This window comes from Diadema antillarum, unplaced genomic scaffold (genome assembly GCF_040938485.1).
Source record: "Diadema antillarum isolate AM-2024a unplaced genomic scaffold, OU_Dant_1.0 seq00000102_RagTag, whole genome shotgun sequence".
Lineage (NCBI taxonomy): Eukaryota > Metazoa > Echinodermata > Echinoidea > Diadematoida > Diadematidae > Diadema > Diadema antillarum.
The window spans coordinates 540,001-563,790 of NW_027271189.1; the positions used below are offsets into that span (position 1 = coordinate 540,001).

The 23,790-nt window shown below is 37.2% G+C and overlaps 2 protein-coding genes across 2 annotated transcripts in view; one reads left to right on the forward strand and one right to left on the reverse strand.

Moving 5' to 3' along the window:
• Positions 1 to 12,179, reverse strand: part of LOC139726844 (alpha-1,2-mannosyltransferase ALG9-like) — a 25,244-nt gene extending 13,065 nt beyond the window's left edge. Inside the window, exons 1-10 of the mRNA XM_071637836.1 lie at positions 12,066 to 12,179; positions 10,261 to 10,336; positions 9,478 to 9,640; positions 7,208 to 7,342; positions 6,153 to 6,223; positions 5,147 to 5,235; positions 4,367 to 4,440; positions 3,620 to 3,681; positions 3,096 to 3,183; positions 547 to 652 (exon numbers count right to left, since the gene is read on the reverse strand). Of these exons, the coding sequence (XP_071493937.1) occupies positions 547 to 652; positions 3,096 to 3,183; positions 3,620 to 3,681; positions 4,367 to 4,440; positions 5,147 to 5,235; positions 6,153 to 6,223; positions 7,208 to 7,342; positions 9,478 to 9,640; positions 10,261 to 10,313 (841 nt within the window). The 5' untranslated portion in view covers positions 10,314 to 10,336; positions 12,066 to 12,179. The remainder of the gene's footprint in view (positions 1 to 546; positions 653 to 3,095; positions 3,184 to 3,619; positions 3,682 to 4,366; positions 4,441 to 5,146; positions 5,236 to 6,152; positions 6,224 to 7,207; positions 7,343 to 9,477; positions 9,641 to 10,260; positions 10,337 to 12,065) is intronic.
• Positions 12,180 to 12,352: 173 nt separating this feature from the next.
• LOC139726850 (uncharacterized) lies at positions 12,353 to 23,263 on the forward strand. Its single transcript, XM_071637843.1, has 9 exons — positions 12,353 to 12,453; positions 13,791 to 13,862; positions 15,968 to 16,042; positions 16,425 to 16,519; positions 17,298 to 17,333; positions 18,431 to 18,503; positions 20,043 to 20,208; positions 21,478 to 21,672; positions 22,965 to 23,263. The coding sequence occupies exons 1-9, from the start codon at positions 12,442 to 12,444 to the stop codon at positions 23,261 to 23,263; spliced, it is 1,023 nt and encodes a 340-aa protein (XP_071493944.1). The 5' UTR covers positions 12,353 to 12,441.
• Positions 23,264 to 23,790: the final 527 nt, after the last annotated feature.

Here is a 23,790-nt window from a genome sequence, read left to right on the forward strand (position 1 = left end):
TGTGTTTTATACCATTTCTAGACTTAGTGGTGAACGTATGTCACATGGAAAGACCAGAATGCAAAGTCCAGCTGGTTTGAGGTTTTCAAGCTTGATTTTTTTTTTAATAGAAATTTTATCAAATCCTGATAGTTTTGTGTCCAATGGATCTTTCAAGATGCCACATAGGAAAGAAAATTCTAATTTTCTAACAGTGCTGTGACAACAGATGAAATATATGAAATCAATCTCTCTTAGGTTGCAATCACAGCACAATGAAATGTTGTCATCAATGGACAATGGAAGATAGCTTTAGCAATGAAAGAATTGCACCAACAGGAAATCAAGACACTTTTTCATTTTCTATCGTCCAACCAGTTGACAGTTTCATTAACAACAATTACATTCAACATTCACATAATATCTATAAATGTGTTTGTTGGTCATTTTTTAATCCAAAGTGTTTATGAATCAGGTTATGTCCCTGAAATACAGCATTTTACATCTGTAAATAATATGGATAATTAAAACTACAAGAAGGTAGATTCAATTATTCTTTGATCTTACCATATAAGTCTGGGCCATGTTCACTGAACACATTGTATAAAACAATATTGAGAGGTGCAATCACCAGCTTTCCATACATGTATGTATCTATCAGGACCTGGGGAATCTGAGAAATCAATTTAAGAAAAACAAAAACAAGATTGTCACACATTTGGATTTGACAGAGCTATAACGTATGAGGCATATATCTTAACACATCCAGAAACCCACCATTGCAGCATATGTGAATTAATATTCATTCATTCATTTATTTGGCAAAATATAAAACAATATACAACTTACAGGTAATTACAAAAAAAAACAAACAAACAAACAAACAAACAAATACATGCCAGGACTCCTAGGAAGCAATTGTGTGCTTGCGGCTGGAGCCCTCAAACCAAAAAAGATAAAATACATGTATAAATCAATCAACACTTGTTGTGACATAGACCAATACATACAAAAGATTAGTCCAAATTGAAATAACACATATGGGTACCTAAGTCATCTGCTATCAAACACAAAAACATATCTTAGCTTGTTGGCAGACACACACACACACTCTGACTCACACATCCATCCTAAAGTGTACGGAGAAAAAAAGATGAGAAAAAGAAAGGTAGAAGAAGAAAGGAAGTCTAGTCAGTCATGGATACTATGGATATTATGCATATGAATGACTGGAATTCAGTACATAGATCAATTTCCTACGAATCTTACACTCAGGCAAGTGATAGTTTCATAATTGACTGCTTTGTTAACATTCATGGCTTTTCTTTTTTTCCTACAGTCTAGAAATGGGCTATTTTGTTCATCTGCTTCCTCCCATAGACATTTTGGTAATGCCTTCAAATTCTAAGCATGCTTTGTTACCAAAAGTTGCCCTTATCAACCATAAAGCTTGTTACAGGCTAGCCCGACCTTGCATTAACTAAATGAATTCCTGCCTTAGAAACTTAATTTGAGGGAGTAGGTAAATATAATGGTTTGTTATTAGGCTGTAGGAAAAAGAAACACACTATGCATTGAAATACATGACAGAAACGGTCTATTAGGTTCTTATGCAGGATTTCATTTTGTGTTCATCAGTTGTTGTTGTTTTTTTTTTACAGTATAGCATGCCTCCAGCAATCTTTGTAGTTGTTAAGGCATTTTGTGTGTGTGTGTGTGTGTGTGTGTGTGTGTGTGTGTGTGCGTTTTTGTGAGGAAAGCATGCATAGAATTTGTACACATTACAGAAATGGTCTATTCCACCTGTGACTTGAATCTATGACCCCGTTTACAGTGCGAGGCTGGGCCGAGCCGCGGCCGAGCCCCGCAATTTTGTCCATTTACACTGCCGGGCTCGGCCGCGCTTTTGATTCAAACCTTTCAATATTTTGTCGTAGTGGCGCTCTGCTTGTAATCAAACGCAAATTGGTATTGTCTGGTTTTCAGACCCTTTGCCAACTGAATTCCGTGGCGATGAAGTCGCCGTTCGGGCAAAGGCCTTTGCCCAAGGAAAAAATCCTTTGCAGGACAAAACCATCTTAAAATACACTACTTTTCGACGTTGAGGGGGTTAATATCCTGAATAGCGAAATAGTACAGGCAGAGGGTTTGGAAGCCAGACTAAAATTGGCCGCGCATTTGGCCCAGTTTGCATTTACACTGAGAAAAGGCTGGGCTCAGCCGTGGCCCCACTTCCAGAGCATGGCCAAATGCGAGGCCAATTTTGGCCTCGCATTTGGCCTTTTGCGCGTTTACACTGAAATGAAGGTGGGCTCGGCCGCGGCCGAGCCGCGGCCGAGCCTCGCACTGTAAACAGGGTCAAAGTTTATTTTCAAGTAGTCAAAACAATCTTGAATGTATTACTTGTGTCCAGTTGATTTCATTTTTTTTTTTGTAGAGTCAATGACTTATGCAGTAAGTCATGACTCAAGTATAGTGCAGAAAGAACCTGCTTCACAAATCCAACTTAAAACTAAACCACAGCTACCACACGCTCATTATTTCAACCATGTCAGCCACAGAAAAACACAAAGGCAAAAGATGACAACAAATATTCAGAGGCCTATTTCCTGACAATGTTAGGCTCCATTCTATCATAAAATGTTAATACATGCAGGGAATCACAATAATAATGATAATAATAATAAAAATAATTAAAAAAAAAATAATAATAATAACAATAATAACAACAACAAGAACAACATCAGTAGGGGGTATTCATTATGCCATTCACCTTTATAATGCCCCTAAATTCATGATATTTATAATGCCCTTAGAATAAAATTATAACTTCATACTGACATGTAACTTCAGACTTGCCATAATAAAAGTGGATATTTTCATGCAAATAATTTTTTACGTTTTGCCAAGTAAGATGAATTCCGCATGCTTTTAATTCTGCGGAATCAAGACATCAAATAGTGGTACATATAACAAGCAAATATATTCTTGTGCTTTTATTTTTTGCACTAGTTCCTGGTTGCTTGATATGAGCAAAAATTTCCACTTTTCAGTATATTGTTGTCTAATCACAGATTCTATTCCCTGAGTCAATGGAAAAAATGTTTTTTACTTACAAGAATTGCTATGACTGCCACAACGCACCATTGAATGAAGTAGACAACATGCTTTCTCCTCAAAACAATATCAATTGCTATCGGAATTCTGTGAAAAGAAAAACAACCATACACACACAAATATTGAGTCTTTCAAATGTGCACTTCAGTAGCACGGTTAGCACCACTGGATGCAACATGTTAGCTATATTCATAAACAATCACTGAACAACCATACTGAAGATTCTCAAACATTAATATGCTTTTACAAATGAAAATATCTATGGCAAATAACTGTATATCCAACTGAATTCATTCATCACATTGTAATCTGCACTGTACTTGACAAAATCACACTTTTTTCATTGCAGAGAGACTACAAGAAAATGTGCGTATCGACCTCTAAAGGAAAGAGAGAGATAACAAGAAAAGCAAACCAAAACAAACAAACAAACCAAAACACAAATCACACTAAAATCACATTTACATTGACCAATGCTTCCCAGTCTTCAAGCGCTGGAGAAATATCCGATAAAATCACTTACCCGATGGCCCCGGCAAAGGGCCAACTGATGAAGGTGCTCATTGCAGTGGCGATGATTGCTAACTGAAATAAAAAAGATTTGAATTTTAAGTCGTTTTGTTCACCAAATCATCCATAAGGACTTACTCTACAGTTGCTGCAGAGTTTGGACTTTCTCTGCCAAAGTTAATATGTTAGAACAAAACAATAACACTATTTTGTACGAATGATGAAAAAAAAAATTACACAAGCAAGTGTAATGAACAAAATTTTACATACAAAACAAAGAAATGATACTTTAAGATTTGGTCATGATATCCAAGGACACCCTATTTAAAATATAGTTGCCATACTTCCAATCACAACCGTCCAAATGTATATCTGTTGATTTGCTCTTATTTCAGTTAACTGTTTGAATCAAAATGGGTAACTAATTCTTCAGTTTCAAATTAACCAGACAATGATGAAAAAAAAAAAAATCAGGTATCAAACCTCAAAGTGTGAATGCAGCATGAACATTCCAAGCCAACCTCATTTCTTATTTTACCACAGCAACAAATATCAGACCAGGTTGAATCTTTTCTTGTATTCTAGTACATTTGCATTTTACACTTAACTTATTGTCACTGGAAAAAGGAGTAAATATCAGATGTGAACAAGACAAAAGTAAGCAAAATGTACACAAAGAATTATAGAAGAAAATTCTTTATATGATGAGTTTGATGAATGAGTAGATGACAAAGAATTGTCATGGTTATGAAATACTCACAGGTAGATTATTCAAGTACCAGCCAGCCATGGACAGCATTGTCATGTACATGGAAAATGTACTTGGAAGATAGGCTAGAAAAAGGACCAGAAGTAGGATTGTCACTATTGTGAGACAACAATCTCTCATTTAATCCCATCCAAATTTCAACAAAGTCAAAATCACATGTGCTGATCTTACTTTCTCTCTGTGCTATTAGAAGACACAAACAGACAAAAATAGTCATGAATTATTTCTAATGAGACTAAATTGAAGGCTAAGAATGATAAGGGCTAGGGCTTTAGTTGCCACTAAAGCCGTGGTGTTCAAGGCGCCTTCGCCCTCCTCATTCTCTGCCAACGAAATTCACATTACTCGGAAATCAAAACTTTTCACAAGTTGAAAATATGAAAACATTGAGAAACAACATTCAACTCACATCAAAGCACACTTTTGCCCAGTGACTTATCTTGGGAAACCATATATGATATTAAAGTCTGTCCAACAACTACTTGATGGCCATCAATGTTCAAGAAATGTCTTAGTCAAGATATGCAGTGTGCTGATTAAAAGTCTGAATGCATGTATACAACGGGTTCCTTTAAAGATTGATTAATACTTCAGAAATCAGCTGCTATATCATCTTGCTGGGATGTTGTAACAAGAAGAGAATAAAAATTAAAATCCTTTTGTCAAGTTTGCTTCTTTTTTTTTTTTTTGTTGACATTATATCAGTGAGAAAGAGAAAGAAGTGAGTTTGGTCAATAGTTTGCCTCTAGAATAAAGTTGATAACATCTTACCTGTGCTTGATATGAACATTCCTGTGCTCAAAATGAGAAAACAAAGTGTGAGCCTGCCAACACTTGCTCCAAAATTTTTGCACACACCCCTGGAGAGAGAAATAAATTATACACAAATGCTCACTTATCAATTACACATGGGACTCGGAAATGACGGAAAAGATAAATTTTCTTACAAACAAAAAAAAACACATTACCCCACTTGAACAATATCCTTTCTTTTAAAACTTATTTATCATAAAACTAACAGCTGAAATGGCAGATATTTGGGAGATGATTTCATCAGCACTACCTTCCGGAAAGGACAGGGGGGAGGGGGTGGCAAACACCTGCTCCTGTCATGAAGAATTTGATTTTTTTTTTTTCCTGCTGAACTTGAGACAAGACCACAATACTGAATACTGATTTCAAATACCACAGTCAGATAAGATTTGGTGCAGTCAGGAGAGCTTCCATGATGGTATCAGCGTTCCATGTCACTTTTCTCAAAACTCTGCTCAGGGCAAAACATTTTCTTAACCCATTGAGGACGAGTCCTGAGTATACTCGCGCAAGCGTCTATGAGAAATGTGTGTTGCAGCAAAATCAAACCGTCCTCAACAGGTTAAGAACATGCTTCAAACATATATGTACAGGAATGAAATTAATCATGACCAGTAATTCACGTCATGGCACTTGTTCCCCTTTCGGGGCTGATGGGGAAACAATCATAACTATTGTCAACTGGAGACACTGAGTTGAGGTCTCTCCTGTTAGTTCTTAATAACTGGTAACCACAGAGATTTTGAAGGGTTGATTGTTACTTGGAACTAATACAGAGTTTCAGAGTAAGTGCTCAGATCACCTTGCTTATTTCAGCAAAAAGAAAATGATTTACAAAGAGTTTTGTAGCTGCTCTTAACAAACTTCTCCAAGATGTGTATCTGCTTTCTTTGAAAGGGAACTTTTTGTTACACTGAAAGGATTTACAACTAGAAGTTGTTTATTGAATGGCGTCAGACCTTACCTGTAAAAATAGAATTCACTGACAGCACAAATCATTCCAAGGAGACATCTTATGAAATAAAAGACAAGAATCTAAGAAAAGAAGAAAGAAATAGAATGAGAAAGTTAAAAAACATTAAAAAGTAGCAAATCTTGCACATCTATTTTCCTAGTTGCTTACGCATCTACAGGCAAACACCAACATAAGCAGTTCATGTCATAGAAAAATTTTCTAGCTTTCCTTCCAAGTATTGCCTAGTGTGTAGTTCATTCAACTCATCTTCATCCTTATCCTCATTCCCCATGGCACTCGGTTTAAAACAAGAATATCTTCACAGGTCTAAATCACTATACTTACAATAGACATTCACAAGAAACGTAATCTATGAGTGCATACGAGCGCTCTCCTAAAGCAAACTGAACAGTACCAAACCCGCACCAAAGGAGTGCTCAATTGCTCCTGAATTGTACAGTAGAGCATTGATTTTCTGAGTATACACTAAAAAAAAAAAACAACAACAGCAAAAAAAAAAAAAAAAAAAAAAAAAAAAAAAAAAAACCAATCCTGATACAAGCATTCTCTCTGTCAATATCACCCTCAACTATGCTGACCACCATGTAAAATGGTATTATTGCTATCATTCACCACTGGCCAGTCAGTATAAAGGTAGTACTGGATCAGGAAGTCACGACTAATTCATTATGTGAGAACAGGGGGGTGTGTCATCAACGTTTGTCAACTTGTCAGCGCTGACAATTTCAGCAAAATCCTTGGTTTTGATTGGCTGAGAAGCTCTGGTCACTGACTGTTACTGTGATGATTGTCAGCGATGACAACTTGTCAGCACTGACAAATGTTGATGAAACACCCCCCAGTTCTCTAAAACTCAGTGAGGTTCTCTGTTGGCTACTCGTCCCCTCTAGTTCTGGAGGTAGAGCAGATCTGGCCTGAATTCAGGTTGACATGAAATAATGGTGTGAGCAAATGTTGTCTAAATTTTATATCTGGCAGATTAATAGAATACCGTATGGCTAGAGGCAGCAGAAGAAGGTGTGTCAGAACTTCATGTCCCATACCTTGTTGGAATCAAGAATCCAGGAATAAATCTTTCCAGGGATAGCATGGAGCATGATGTAGGCATAGGATCGAATGGCATACACAGGAGAGTATTCCCACGTCTGAAAGCCCCGGCCGTAGATGAGAAAGTGAGTCTGTGAATGACAAAGACCTCACTGATAAAGATGTGTTTACATTCAAGTGAATTTTCACTTGCTTTAACATGATCTTAATCAAGTTAAAAATAAATTTGCACCTACATGGTCAGAAGAAAGCACACATATTAACCAAACAAGTTTTGAGCCACTATTCGCATTGTTTGTTCTTCAGATCTGCTTCTTTTATCCAAAGGTAAAAACCAAATCCAAGTGTCCAAGAACTCCAAACAGATATACAACTAGAAATAAACTCTTACAATAATGTGACATTGGAATGCTGTCATTCCATGTGATTCAATTTCCTTTATCATTATGCATCTTTTCACACATAATTTGATTCACATTCTGAAACCTTCCCTTACCCTACAGAGAAAACACATTTTGAAAAAATGATCTTTGACCAATATACCCTATCAATTTTTGTTTCTCTGAGTCTTTATGCTTCAATAACAATCATCTCAGTCAAATTCAGCACATCATTAGTATTTATTATTATCATTATTTATTCGGCATTTGAAAAACAATACAAGTGATAACAGAGAAACAAAATAAACAAACAAAACACAAGAAAACAAAGTGTCAGGCTTTCCCTGTTGAGCTTCCCTAAGGAGCCGGGTTGGAAAAAAGCAATCAAAATCACTACGACCCTTGGGCCTCTCCAACCAACTTAAGGAAGCACATCAGGGAGTAGTTGAACATAAAAGAAAAAAAAACACCAATGATGAAACACCAATCTGTCACTCCACTAGAGTTAACCATCTATTTCCCACAGCTTCTATTACAAACATGTGGTGATTACAAAGCATTTCAAATGTTAACTAAATATATAAATGTAAACTCAACAAGGAACTACAATAGACTTTAACGAGCAGAAAGTGGAGTACAGGGGACTGCCTTGTTATGATCAATCTCTAGCACAAAACAACAGCTAAAAAACTAAGAAATATAGAAGATGTGTGAAATTCACAGCAATGCATGAATGGCAAACATCCAGAAATACTGAAAGACCTGGGGCCCGTTTCATAAAACTTGTTATCAGTGACAACTGCCACATTTCTATGACAAATTTGCTCTCAGCCAATCAGATACAAGGATTTCAGTAGCTTGTCACATCTATGACAACTTGTCACTGATAACAAGTTTTATGAAACGGGGCCCTGGGGTCCATTTCATGAAAGTCTTAGGAGAGACTCTTTGCTCGTAAGACACACATATGAGAGACTTCATGAAATGGATTTTACTTCTCTTTGAAAGTCTCTCATAGCTACTAACTGCAATCAGCCCCAACGCGTAGCTCCCACAGTATAACAGTGTACAAGGAGCGTCCCGGGGTTACATAGCTACATACATTGGTATGAGCGACTTTGGCCATTCTGAAATGTATGTTAAGAATTTTATGTGATGACTTCATGAAAGAAACCCCTGGTAGCATGAGAAAAGGGTGGCTGCCTACTGGGGTGCATTTGAAAACCATACAAAAAAAAAAAAATGCCTGTCAGCGAATGCATTCATCGAAGCTGTCACTCATCAGTAAAGGTCAACTCCAGTCGACAACCTTCGGCTGTGAGTGTACTTACGACAAGAGATCAGTGATAAATGCTGTACACAATTCGCTGATGGGGTTCTCAAATATATCTGAAATGGGCCAGCCTTCCCACTGCATGAATCCCTACACTACTGGGTTTTCAATATTTGGACACTTTCCAAGAAAGAACAGCTATGTTAAAGGGGTGGTATTGTATTGGTTGAGGTGAGGATTGGGCTTATAACTTTTTGCGAGATACCAAGACATCACTTATAAAATAATACACAGCATACCATTCTATTGGAAAAGAGGAATTAAAAGCTTTTTAGATGAATATTGGTTTTTGAATGGCCGAGACATCCAAAAACAAAGTTAAAGAAAGCGATCCTAAGAAAAGGTGGGTCCCGCCCTCTATTAGGATTGCTCCATTTTGGATATCTCAGCCATTTCAAAACCAATTTTCATCAAATAAACTTTGAATCCCTCTTGGAATTGCATGCTCTTTCATATTTCATAACAGGTTTCTCATTACCGGTATCTCACGAAAAAAATGTTAGAAACCTAAATTTATCTTTCAACTAAAGCTATACTATCCCTTTAAACCCACCGGTTCCCAGTAGTTGTAGGTCTCGTCACAATCTGAGATGTTACTGAGGAGTGCGGCACAAAACCTGACCGCCATGAGAAGTTTAAGGGCAGCACCAGAGGACGGGGTCCAGCAGTACAGGTTGGGAGGCATTTTCTTGGCCCCACCCTCCTCTTCAGGTGGCCTTGGAGAGAGAAATAAACATACAGGGAATGATTCTCTAGCAAAGTTTTGACTTCATCATTTAGCTTTGCTTTACAAGATACTTTTTAGAAATTAACAAACCATTCAAACATGGGCTTTAAAAAAATATGTATATGAAGGGATAGTAGAGCATAGATATGGTTTAGAAGGGCATGGTTAATGCTGATTTATCATGCTCTAAAAATATTTTTTCCTTAAATTTCAGAATAGAAGTTCCTAAACAAACACACAAACAAACAAACAAACAAACAAACAAACAAACAAACAAACAAAAAATTTAGAGAGTACTTTCAGTTCTTACATCTACTGGCATCTCAGTGTACAAGGATACGAACATAGATGAAGAGGAGATACCTAATGTAAGGTTAAGGATGGTGTATGCCTATTAATTATTATTGTACTAAACTTAACAGTATATTGCAGTTGCAAAAACAATAAAATGATACACTACAGAAAGGCCTAGAAAGACTCAGTGAACAGGGATACAAACCCAAATCCACATTGGGATACTTTTGGTCCTAAACATTTTTAAAGTGCAACATCTATTTCAGGTACTTGTTCACAGATGACAGCTAACTCGAGAAGAGCTAAGTTACATACCTCGGTGGATTTTCCTCTTTCCGTGGAGCATTCCTTATCCTAGTTGACTTCATGGCTGCAGATTCAAGAATGCTTTCTATGTAACAAAGAAAACATAAAAAGAGACGATCAAAATACACAATTCAGTGATCACACAATTCGTACAATTTACAAATGAAATATCATATACACGAACATCATGTCCTTCATCGAATGCCACGTTATCTTGAACGATAACCAGCACGGTTTCCGTAAGAAGCGTTCCTGCGAGACACAGTTGGCTCTTCTCATTGATGATCTCACCACAATTTTAGACAAGCGGGCAAGTAGACTGAATACCGGTAATAATGGACTTTAGCAAAGCATTCGACTTAGTTCCCCACGAATGGCTCCTCTCCAAGCTCCACAACATTGGAATTCAGGGTGCCCTTTTGACATGGATCAGAAACTTTCTCACAAAACGAACCCAGCAAGTAATAATTGAAGGCGTCGCATCCACCTCAGTACCAGTCCTGTCTGGAGTTCCATAGGGTACTGTCCTCAGACCCCTCTTTTTTCTTCTCTACATAAACGCCATCTCTAATGACTCTTCTTCAACAATTCGTCTATATTAGCAGACGACTGTACCATGTACAAGGAGATTCACACCACACAAGATAGTCGGGCCCTTATATTATAGATCTTGATCGTCTGAGAATGTGGGAACAACAATGGCAGATGAGACTTAGCAAAGCAAAATGTTTTGTCATGCACATTTCACATAAAAGAATCTATTTCATCAAGGCAACTTATTATATTGGAGAAACCATTTTGGAGGCTGTCACAGATCACACCTAGGGATTCAATTAAACAACAAACTGAGCTGGGCAAATCACATTCCAGGTGTTTCTTCAAAAGGAAACCAAATTCTTGGCCTCCTGTGAAGAAATCTCTTCAGTTGCTCGTCGAGGGTCAAATCCATCACCTACAAAACCCTCGTACGACCCAGACTAGTAGTAGTACTAGACTAGAGTACTGGTACTGTGCATCAGTCTGGGATTCTTGTAGCATACCAGGAGTATATCACTCATCTGGAAGCTATTCAACAACGATCTGCTAGATTTGTCCTCAACATCCACCAAAGAACCTCCAGTGTCACTAACATGCTTGACCGTTTTGAGTGGAAACCGCTTGAACATCGCAGGGCTATAGACTGACACTGCTCTTATAATAATCTGTCAATACTCTTAATGCTCTGGATACATCTCACTTGCATTCTTGCAATCAAGCCCAATGGAAAACAGCAGGACAACAAGGCAACAACACTACAGTCTATTTCCTTCAAAAAGTTAAATAGGTCCTACATCAAAAGATTGTTACAAGTACTAAGGACTAATAGGTACGGTATATTCGTAAGAACCTGTGCTGAATTGAACCTTCTTCCACCGCCTGACTGGAGGCACCTGATATCAGAACAGAGAAGCTCCTAGCTTAAACTTATTCAAACAGAAGTTAAATTCATTTGATTTAGGGAAAATCATCCAGAAAGCACATTATCAAATATAAACACTCCGCTCATTCGACCACGCCTGCACGTGTATATCCCTGATGTGGAGTTTGTTTGTGCAGTAGATACAGCCTATAAGACACTATCCCACCATTAGTACCAGCAGATAAATATGATCGAGAAATGGAATCGTCAATAATACATCAGATGAGATAATCACTCATGACATGCATCATATTGCATGGTCTTACGTCGGCGGCAAACATTCAATACCTGTTAACTTTCAAGTATTACTGCTTATGCCTTGTTGTTAGTCAGAAAAAAAGCTTAATGAGAGTACCAAGTATCCTTTCAGTTTAGCTGGACTTCATGTACTTCAATCAAATATGTCATCAGGCCCAGGCAGTGTCCAATCAGTTCCTTTCTCAGTCCCACCTGACTGCTTTCGTGTGTGTTGATTAGGAAAAGTACGTGGCGTGCGTGGCGTAAAGGTACAACTGCCGTACAGTGTGGGTTGGGCGCAAGATGTGCACACATCACTAGCACTCACCACAGATAGATGGATACACACGACACACTCGTGTGTGTGTGTGGACACCTCACCACTTCACCTCACCGAACGAATCTCGCTCGCTGACCCTGGAGCAGGGAAAAAAACGAAAGGCCGGGTCAATTTCATTTGCTTGAAGTAGTTCCCTTCACTCTATTTCCCGACAATGGCAGCTGAGGTAAGCAGAGTGTAGATACTTTAAGACCCTTTTATTGTCGAGAGTATAATGTTTTCGGAAACGAAAAATTATCTGTCACGTCTCTTGCAATGTAAGTACGTTGAATGCTCGTGTATATGTAATGTGGATGCGGCACTATACCCTAATAGGGAAACCCGCCTTTGAAATGGTGCGGGAATGTCTTTATGTGCTTTTCATGGCATGCATGCAGCTTGGCAGCTTGGCTTTGTCTTTGTGACTTTGGTAAATTCGAGATACAATGTACCTATACAACGTCATAATGTAACGAATATGTTAGAAGGATAGATAGATAGATAGCTATGTTATTGTTATAGATAAATAAATAGTCAATAGATCATGATAGATACGTAAGTAAATTTACACTAGTACGTAGCACCCACACACAGACAGTGATAATAATTGCAATCATAATACAAAAACGAAATAGTCTAGAGGTGTCTAGACTCTTTCTTGCTAGTAGTATAACAGTAGCTGAATCAGCTGGATCGGGGCCACTGAGACTGAGTGGAAGGATCGCCTGTTACTGGTGTTAGATCCACTTCAATAATTTTCCTTTATATACTGAAGTTTTAACTTAAAGGGAAGATAAACCCCAAGAGCAATGTGGATTGAGTGAAAGCAGCAACATTAGTAGAACACATCAGTGAAAGTTTGAAGAAAATCGGACAATCGATGCAAAAGTTATGAATTTTTAAAGTTTTGGTGTTGGAACCGCTGGATGAGGAGACTACTAGAGGTTATGACGTATGAGTGGACAACAATACCAAGAAAGTATAAAGAAAATTCTACAAAAATCCATTTTCCATGAAAATTACAAATTCCATCAACTTGATATTGACATATGTTAAGGGTAGCAATTATTCCCCCTGCTTTCTGAAAGCGGTTGGTCCATTGCTCTTTCATAATTCTAGAAAATTGAATTTTTGTTGAATTTCCTTTATATTTTCTTTGTATTGTTGTCCACTCATACGTCATATCCTCTAGTAGTCTCCTCATCCAGCGGTTCCAACACCAAAACTTTAAAAATTCATAACTTTTGCATCGATTGTCCGATTTTCCTCAAACTTTCACTGATGTGTTCTACTAATGTTGCTGCTTTCACTCAATCCACATTGCTCTTTGGGTTTACCTTCCCTTTAAGGACAAGGTATGTGGTGTATGTGTAGTATATTTTTAGTGTTTGATAAGGAATCCATACTCAGTCTAGTCAGTGTCACTCTTCTTCTGTCATTGTCAGTTTGATAGATTTGTTTTATAATATGGTTTGTTTTCAATCAGCAATTTTCTTTCTTTCTCTGTATTTCTTCCATTTGAAGGAAAGAGAAAGAGCTGCAAAGAAAAAACTACAGTATTTCCTGGCCCAGATGCTAAAAATGGGATGTGTGAAGGTGAGTATCAAGTGCAGTCCTGGCCTACAGCCTACCAAGTTTTATGCAAGTATTAGATGTGAGAGTCCTACCTCAGCAGGGCTGCCAACTCTCGCTCATTGAGAGTGAGACTCACTCATTTTGGTCCTTTCTCACTCTAAAACTTTATTTCATTTGCATGCATTTCTATTGATCTCACTCATTTTGACTCCTAAATTATAGCATTGGCCTATGGGAATCTCACTCTCAACTAGTTTCCTATGTTGGCAGCCCTGCCTCAGGGGTCTTTCTCATGCTCACATGCCTGACAAGATTTATTTCACTGGCACTGCAAAACAAACAAACAAACAAACAAATAACAACAACCTGAAAAAATGGATTTCCAACCACCATAATTAGAAGTCATACATTGCAACAATTAAAAGAAAAAAATCAGAATAAGTAAAGGTGTATATTATATATAAATAATGCACCACATAGCATGATTTACAGCTTATGCTAAACCTCCTTACTGTCAGATGGAGGGGAGGGGGGAGGTGCCACCCTCCCTTGGGCACTATATTGCACCATATAAATACCTAGCAGCTCTCTGGACTGGACATCTCTGATTAAACACAATTTTTGTATGTTTGTAAAATGGACCACATACTGTTACATACAGTACTTTTCTGTACTTTTGAGATGTCACCCAAATAACATTTCAACAGTCACATCCAGTAATTGCTGTTTTGATTATTCTGCTACAAATTGTTCAGTTCAAATTAATTCAGTGAATTACTGCTATCAAAAATGTTGAAAGTCACTTTAACAATTGGGTTTGTAGCAGTTTGCGTTTTACTATTGTACATGTGTGTACAGTGCACTCCCGTTATAACGAAATGCTCGGGACCAGCAGTTTTCTTTCGTTATAACGAAATTTCGTTATAACCGAACAAATATAATATATAACGAAAACAAGGAAGCCACACATATATCATATTCTGTTTGTTGAATACTCGTCATACGCTGGAAAGCTATGTGAACAATAAAACAGTTATTCAATTTCAGATTATTGTATTAAAATAACTCAAGTTCCCCTCTAAAACTGTGCATGACACACCAAGCGAACACACAGTGATGTGACGCGTTTGCCCATGCAGAGATGCTATAAATGCTTTTTCCGCTACTTATGTTTCGAAAGCGATCCTCATTTCGTTATAACAGAACACATTTCTTTTGTTTTTCTTTGTCAGTGGCGCTCGGAAAAGACTTCGTTATGACGAAAATTTTGTTATAACCGTGTTCGTTAAAGCGAATTTTGTACCATAGACTTTAATGGCGATAATTTTAGGACCAGAAGTTTTACTTCGTTATAACGAAATTTCGTTATAACCGTGTTCGTTGTAACGGGAGTGCACTGTATCTCAGTGTGTGTGTCAAGCAGTGATATCTACTTGTTTCCACTGAATGCTTCGTTGGAACCAATCACTCTCAGCCAGCATTCCAGCATTATTTGAGGAATTCTCTATGACAGTTTATTTTTCACAGGTTTCATGCAAAAGACACTTTAAAGAGCTATTAACTTCATTCAGATATTGTCTTTTTAGAGGTGTCATGTAAAACTTGACATCCCGGCAGAAGTTATATTTTCCTCAAGAGAGTGTATTCTCCCAAAATTCTCAGCGCTGAGGGAAAAATATTGTCTAAGGGGAAAAGTATAACTCCCAAGGGACTGTGTAGTGTTTTATTATGATGATAGACAGGGCAATATTTATTGTATCATATTGCATACTGTACATTTTGTTTCTTTCTAGCCCAATCAGCATCCAGTCAAATTTTGGAATTGCATGTACCAGTATATCACCCGACGTAATGTAACTGTAGGCAATATTTTCATCGCTATCGATCCTCATTGATCACTGCATCAGTCACAAGTTTACATCATGACCAATTACTGACTGGTATTTTTGTAGACCATTCAATATTTGTATTACTGATAAGGGAAGCTTCTAGTACTACCTGTTTAAATGCACTGCAATGCTGTTTTCCTTTTTAATGGCATGGTTTAAGTTAAGGCTGCCCGGTTTGGAGTGGATTTGCGTGTAGATATTTGTTTTGACTGTCGTAACTTTTTTTTTTCCGAACAGGGCTTCAAGTATTTCAACACTTACATGCGAGGGAGAGAAGAGATGATATGTACTGTCCTCAATGATGATGAAGTGGTGAGTGGTGACTGATTTCAGCCAATGACTTTGGCTTCAGCAAAATGATTAACTACCCTGGAATTCCATTACTTATTTTACTCTGCAAAAAGGTTACTGGTAACTCCCCATGAATTTTATTTCAGATTTCACTAGCGAGTCTGCACTGCAGTACATATACTCATGCATGTCACATTCACTAGTCACAAATCAATTTATATAACTGCATTCTAATGACACTTAAACTCAAAATGTAGTGTGTAAAAGTGTTGAATTTTGTACACATTAATATGCTACAATATGTATGCCAGACTACAAAATAACATCATACTGTAACTGATACTAGATACCTGTCTACATAATATTACTCTGATAGAATACAAAAAATTTTCTTTATCTGCAGATGTTACGAGCTACACCCCAATCTGCTGTCGACAAGACCAGATTTTCTTTCAATAAAACTCCAAGTGGCAGCTATGATGAACTACCACTGGAGCAGTAAGTACAAATGTCTGGTAACTCAGAGAAATTTGGTGTTTTTTGCATTTGTCGCATCTCATAAATGTTGAGGATTTGTGTGTGTGTATGTATGTTTGTGCATTCACTCACATCCTTGACTCCTGACAGCATGAGACTTAACATACTTGACTTAAGTTGGGTAGTATTCCCGAGATCCATGGATGGTGTCCCTCCAGCGCTCTCTGTTCCCCATTACACTTTCAGTGTCCTTCGTGTCTGGGAGACCAGTGTCATTTCTGAGTGTGTCTACGTATGTGTGTCAACAGCATGTAAAACCAGAAACATTTGCAGCGTGAAACTTTTGTAAATTGGAGCTGACAGCCTTTTTTTTGCGGCATGAAACTTTTGCGAATTGCTTCTTGCATTCAATGCATTATGTAGACAAAAACTTTCGTATGTGCTTTACATATCTTGCAAATCTTGCCTCCTCACAAAATTTGCAAAAGTTTCATGCATATGAAATTTCTGGTTTTACTGTATGTGGATGCAGAGCTTTATTTGTCATTTTTTTATATAAATAACACTCTCATGTATGTGTTACAAAGCAACTTTCCATTGAAAGACTACTAATATGTCATTAATTATTGCAATGAAATCACATATTCACAGGATTATAAATCTTTGTACACCTCCTGTAATGTGGAAATCATTTGTGTCCTTCATTGCCACTTCACAGCTTACATCAGTTTATTTGTCTTTCATGCATGCATAATTTGTTGTTTGTTTGTTTGTTTTCTCTGAATCATCCTCATTCCAGAAAAGAACTGCTTTTATCACAGAACACACAACGAAAGTGAGTATCATATGTCACAAGTTCTGATAGTAATTTCAGAATGCATTTCAAAATGCAGATGAGTAGACCTGTTACTAAGTCATTTGATAAACCCAATTTGCCATTTCAGAATTGGAAATGCAAATTCAGCAGGGGCTGCATTTGACAACCTGTCCATAATCAAACTGACCCATTGAAAGTTTTCAAAGCATCTGATGAATTTGCAGTGCTAACTTAAGTGCTTCTTCATTTTTTCCTTCTTTTTTTTTTTGGTCAGATATACAATGGAAGCTTTGTATCAATATACAGGACTTTTATTTTGATCATACTTTGATAGAGACATCTCTATCATTAGCATACTGTGCACCACAATTTGCCATGGATGGAACAGTCTCATGAATTACAAATATTGCAAGCCTCTATAGACCTCTTCGGTTTGAGCACTGTGTTTTATTATAAATACTACCTTGGGGGGGTTAACATGTCTGGTAATAGTTAAGTTATGTGCTAACGTACAGTTGTAGCAATGCACCTGACTCATTACATAATTCATTAAATCATCTTTTCTTCTTATGTTGGAAGCCCCCCAGTTGTGGCCAACATTATGTCAATGTTTTAATACAAAATAGGTCTACTGGCAGGTAACAAAGTGTACATTATGTTTCCTCACTGTTTTTTTTTTTTTTTTCAGTTCAACTTTACTAGTGCCATTGACTTCATTTGTTATCATGCGATTTATCAATTCATGATGTAGTACTGTAAACCTGCAAGAAGTGCAGGTTTATCACAATGCTGTTGAGGGGACATTAACCTTTTGAGGATGGACAGATTTTGCTACAACACGCATTTCCCATAGACACCTGCCCGAGTGTACTCGGGACTCGTCCTCAACAATGTATTGAACATTGTCTCATACTACTGTAAACATGCCTTTGTGTTCATTGAGACACTTGTACATTCAGGTGAAATTTCACACCATTTGTATTTTGTAATGTTGATATTGTATAATTGTATTTTTTTGTGTGAAATTTTAATGGAAGATATGAAACAAATTGAAATTGAAAATTGAAATTGAAATATAATTGCATTTTATTATTTCCCTCTTTATTTTCTATCAGGCTGAGTGGATTTGGGTACATGGATATTGGCTTGCCCCCTGCCTCTCCTAGTGAGCGTGAAATAGGTCCTATTGTAAGTACTCCCAAAATAATTTGTTTTGTAAATATATGAGACTATCATTGTATAACCAACATTTTCATTTGTTGAAATTATCTTCATATGGGTATTTTTCATGTATGTTTTTAGTTCGTAAACAGGTGAATTACAAATTTGAAAAATATTAAGATGGTGTCAGAGTAGAAGGTCTTAAAGGAGACCTCCGGATGATTTTCAGACTTTTACATAATGAACAACTATAAATTGGTTACGCTGGGTGCAGAGTTTCAGAATTTGCAGTTATTGGGATGAGGAATAGGAGTGTTTTCAAAATGTATAACAAATTACAATGAACAAGGAGATGACATGGCAGCCTCACAACAAGAATGCAAGAGTAGGGGCTCAGCGAAACAGAACAAAAGAAGAAGGCATGCATAAATTCTACACAGGTGAACTTGTTAGGCACGTGGTATTGTTATGGAATTATATTGCTACATTTCTGAAATATGTGAGGCTCTATGTCATCATCTTTGTTCAGTGTAATTTGTTTTGGGTTTTCAGAGTATTAATTTCTCTGCTCAAATACCACAATAAATTCCACAAATATTTGCATGGAGCTGTTGATTTATGTACTATAGGATGTAAGATTTTGAAAATCGTCTGGAATGCCCCTGTAAATTGACAGCATAGCTCATCACTCATTAAGTACCAGTAGATTGGTGGTAATACACTGGTATCAGTACCAGCAACAAGATATTCCAGTCAGATGTAATTAATCCTGAGATCTGGATCGTGTTGTGTCAGAGTTTGTGATACGGCATTGTTAATTGAACAGTTTTACTTGTCTTTTTTTACTGTGTCTTTTACTCTGTGAAGCTCGATAGGCGTAACATTATGGAGTATGAGATTTCATACCCAGTGAGTAAAAAAAGGTCTAGACTCTGACAGACAAACCTATTAAACACCAAAAAATCATGGAAAACTGATTTGAATTGTAGTGAATTGATCAAATAATCAGAGATTATGATACATAAATGTATGTAATGACTGAAGGAAGTGATATAAGAGTATGAAAGTGAAATTAAACAAAGTGAATGGTCTTTGCAGTTTACTGTGTGAATCTTGAGGTTTTACCCGAATAGGCAGTCAAAGCATGTGTTAATTATGATATGTCCCTTTTGCAAACATCACAAAATTTTTGCGTATGTCACAAAATTTTGCATGGTTGTAGAATGATATCTCCCAGCATCATGTATGAAATCTCACGGTAATACACCTCAGATATTTTTTTTAAAAGAAATTAAAAACGAACTTCATGTCACTCGAAAATATGATCCCCTTATGTACCGAGAATAATGGGTAGAATATTTTCATGGTCCGAATAAATTGCCTTGAAATTTATATAATTTCCCCCTGCATTATAATGAAGTTTCCAGTTATATCATTCGAAGGAAAGGTCTAAATTGTCTACCTCTACAGTACACCAGTTTGTGAAAGGAATCCAATTTTCAGGGTTGCAACAGAGATGCAAGAACTTTAATATTGTTGCTTCTTTGACCAATCCTATACTGATAGAGCAAGGAGTCCACTCTGTTCCTGCTAGCTGGTTACGGCAAATATTCCTGTCCCTACGTCTGGGTGAGAAGTAACCATGAGAGGCTGATCAAGCTGTCGGACAATCCTTCCTTCTCCAAGGACAGTCCTCTCAGGCTCAAATCCACTGCCATGTGGGCAGAAAAGGGTTAGTCGACTTTCTAAGCATTCTTCTTTGTTTCGCTGAGCAAAACCGGAAGTGTGTCGTAATTTTCTTGTTTGCACTATTTGCTCTGTTTTCACTCATTGAAAGATACCATAGAGGTTTATGTTAATTAGGCAAGAAAAAAAAATGTGTGCCTCATCGGAAACAATCTAGCGTAGTTGTCTGTGGGAAAGCTTTTTTTTTTTCCAGCCTTTTCTAGGAATCCACTGGAAATGATGGCTATGTGTCAGTCCAGATGAGAACGAAAGTTTACTGTCAAAGAAAGTTAGTATGGATGGCTTAAGAAGAGAGTAGATCCTTTTCGAAATTGGATTGTCATGACATCTGTTTCTTTATTGCTCTCTCAGAAGGTTCACTAAAGGCCTACCACTCTGGTCACAGTTACGGTCACAGTCGATTCAATCTGTATAGATGAACAACAGAAATTTTTCTTTCCAAGCATTCCAAGCAGTCTTTTATACATTTAGAAACTTGGTATTCAATAGGGATGTGATATGATGAAAACCTTTCTGTGTAACACTTTTCGTTTTCCTTTGGGCATAATGAGACATGTTCCTTTGAATATACATACTTTAAAAAATAGCAATATTGTCCAGTACCAAGGACTGCTTTATACATATTTTCCATCGTACTTTTGACTAATTTGCCTTTGAGTCATTTTGTTGCAATTTGTGCTGAGAGTACTGATAGTGCAGAAATACTGTGTTATTTCATGAATTTTATCTACCAACAATAGAAAGAGAAAATACAGACATTTAATAAAGACTAAGTATTTTTAAATTAATTCAGAGACAGTGGTGTGTTGCAAAACATGTGGGTAAGTTAGGTCATCAAATCCCAATTTGTATGCTTCAATTTTCTTTTGCTAAAATTCTGGCCTTCTACATATTCTTATTCATTTTGGTTGATACATTTGTCATCCTACTGTATGTTCATATGTTTTGTTGGTGTTGTTGGGTTATTGTCAAAAGTAAGCCAAAGCTCATTTCCTTTAGATATTTGTCCATATTTACTCAAAGTCATTGAATGCAAAACTTTGATATTTACATGAACTTAACATCTAATAGACCTCTAGGTAAAGCCTGTAAAGACAAAGCTCTAATTTGTAGACAGTGAACTTTATTATCGTCATTTTTTTTTTAAGATCAAATTGCCCAACTTCTGAATTCATTTGTTGCGTACATCTCTTCATGCTAGTCTTTATTTAATGCTTTATTTTATTTATTTTTCTGCATTTCACTTTGGATTTAGACGTCAAAGTTTGGCAGATCCTGGCAGAGTTGGTGAAGCTGTGCACACGCCCCGCCCCCAAGAACCCCTTTGAAGTGGACATGGACTACTTTGAGGCTTTGGAAAGAGGTGAAAGAGTCATAGCCTTGGGTGCCATGGCCTACTTTCTTCAGTGTGTTGTTTCTCAGGGCAGTGACAGGTCCTTCAGTGGTCTGGGTAGGTAGCCTACTGGTCACTTATGTTTTTATACATTTTTTTTTTCTTTCATACAGCTCTGATAGCTGTTTGATATGTTAAGTAGCTGTAGCCTCTTCATTCACACTCCTATCTTAAGATAATATTGTTGCACCTTGTTTCATACAATGTAAGACTGTCTGCCCCTTTGGCACACAAACAGTGAGGGAAAACCATGACATTACAGTGGTGATATTGGAACTTTTGGTAGGGGTTAGCTGTGCCCAATGGATGGTACACACAACATATCCCTTTCTACATGTTCAGAGTGATTTTAGTAACCGCAAAGTGCCATGAAGTTTATCGACTGATATTTTGAATATGTTCACATCGCACATTAAAGGACAAGTTCACCGTCATATTCATGAGGACTGAAAGAATGCAGCAATATTAGTAGAACACATCAGTGAAAGTTCAAGGGAAGTCAGACAATTCATTCAAAAGTTATGAATTTTTAGAGTTTGAATGCCGCTATCGCTGAATGAAAAGACTACTACAGCTTGTGATGTCACATGCGTAGAACGTAAGAAAGAAAATGTAAAGAAAATTCAAGATATTTTCACTTTGCTCGCATAATAGAAGAGTACTTGACTTGCCTCTCTCAGAAGGCGGGGGAATAATATTACCCTTAACATACATCATTTTCAAGTCAAGGGAACATGCACTTTTTTTCAAAAAATGACATTTTGTGAAATTTCCTTATATTTTCTACATCATTCTGTACATGTGGCATCATACACTGTAGTAGTCTTCTCATCCAGCAGTGACTTCACAGAAACTTTGAAAATTCACAACTTTTGATTGGTTTGTCTGATTTTCCTCAAACTTTCATACCTTGGAGGCAGTGGCCCTCTTTGGCCAAACACATGATGAGGGAGGTGATAGAAACATTATGCAATCTTCATTGTGTACTGGCCCTGGAACATTGCACATACATACTTTATGTAGTATAGTGTAAGATGCCCAAAGCATTCAAGGATACTAAAGGGAAAATTAGCAATTTCATTTGTTCCTAGATACTTATATAGTAGCTTGATTGTATTTTTTTTAAAAATGGAATAATGGTGTTCTGAAACCAAATGCACATCCAATATGAAAGGTGCAAAATAATAGAAAAAATCTGAAAAATATATGCTATGCAGTCATCAAATTGTGTAGCTGTAAGGAGAAGCAGCATATCTATTGGTAGATTTGGTCTATGTCTATATATTTGCAGGATATTCTTACCGACTGTCTTTCTCTTCCTTCTTTTTCTTTGATGATTTCTGAACTAGTTGTGGATGACCTGCGTGAAATCCAGCGATGGCATCTCAGGGAGTTCCAGCAGTTGTTGCAGGAGAACATGGCATCTCACAAGCAGGACCAGCTGAGACAGAGGCAGACCAGAGGGGTGGAGCAAACTAAGAGGGCATCATCATCATTATCATCATCAGAAGCCAGGAGGGCGGGGCAGGGTGTGTCGTCACCCAGGGGACCAGGTATGGCTGTCAGTCAGAGCCGTCAACCCCCGGGTGGGGCACGAAGGGTAGGGGGAATGGCAGCGACTTATGGCAGGCCAGGTCAAGCATATTAAGCAGATTTTTTTCTACCCAATTAACCTTTTTTAGCACTTTTATACTGAGCACCTGTCTTTGAGCATAGCTCGATTTGATACATTTAGAATAGCATCCATGTAATTAAATCTGTACAATGAAAACCACCTATCTGTGTAGGCTGTGTTTTCTCTCTATATCTGATGGTTTTCATTGACAGGTTTGACTACATAACGTGGAAAGGAATAGGTACTGATGATTAACCCAGAGCACTCTAAACTATTACTAGAAGATTATACTGGCATCGAGTCTGCTGGGTCACAGTGCTTACGAAAAATTAACCCTTTCAATATACGAAATTAATGTTGCAGATATTTGAAGTAATCTTTACTTTGAATATCTCGATATGCTCCTCAGTAAGATTTATTACATTAAATGCACTTGTCATTAAAGAATATAACTTATTATGGCTGCATTTTGGAGCAAGTCTTCATTGAATGAGAAATACAATATTTAAGAATGAACAGTCAATTTGTCTAGAGTTGAAATACACCTGTATGAAGATTGT